The 280-nt window shown below is 63.2% G+C and overlaps 1 protein-coding gene across 1 annotated transcript in view; it reads left to right on the top strand.

The window, feature by feature from the left end:
* The window catches only part of LOC103804144 (cAMP-specific 3',5'-cyclic phosphodiesterase 4A-like), a gene marked incomplete at both ends in the record, with an annotated part of 1,932 nt that overhangs the window by 1,246 nt on the left and 406 nt on the right, over positions 1–280 (top strand). The window contains one exon of the mRNA XM_009076740.1: positions 1–21. Coding sequence (XP_009074988.1) covers positions 1–21 — 21 coding nt within the window. The remainder of the gene's footprint in view (positions 22–280) is intronic.

The raw sequence follows: 280 nt of genomic DNA, 5'->3' as shown, positions 1-280 counted from the left end.
AACTACACCGACCGGATCCAGGTGAGGGGAGAGGGCCCTAAACGGGGCTGGGGGGTTCTCAGGGAGGGTCCTGGGGAGTCAGGAGGTCCCCAGGGGGTCTTGAGGTCTCCAGGGGTGTCCCAGAGGGTCTAGGGGGTCCCCAAGAGGGTCTTGGAGTCTCCAGAGGGATCCAGGGTGGTTGGGGAGTCCTAGAGGGATCCTTCTTCTAGTCCTGGGGGTTCAGGTGAGTTGTCAGGGGGTTGTGCGGGAATCTGGGAGTGCTCAGGGGGTCCTGGGAACT

Source organism: Acanthisitta chloris, unplaced genomic scaffold (genome assembly GCF_000695815.1).
Source record: "Acanthisitta chloris isolate BGI_N310 unplaced genomic scaffold, ASM69581v1 scaffold29366, whole genome shotgun sequence".
NCBI lineage: Eukaryota > Metazoa > Chordata > Aves > Passeriformes > Acanthisittidae > Acanthisitta > Acanthisitta chloris.
The sequence above is the reverse complement of the archived record's forward strand: the minus strand, read 5'-3'. Positions and strand labels throughout refer to the sequence as shown.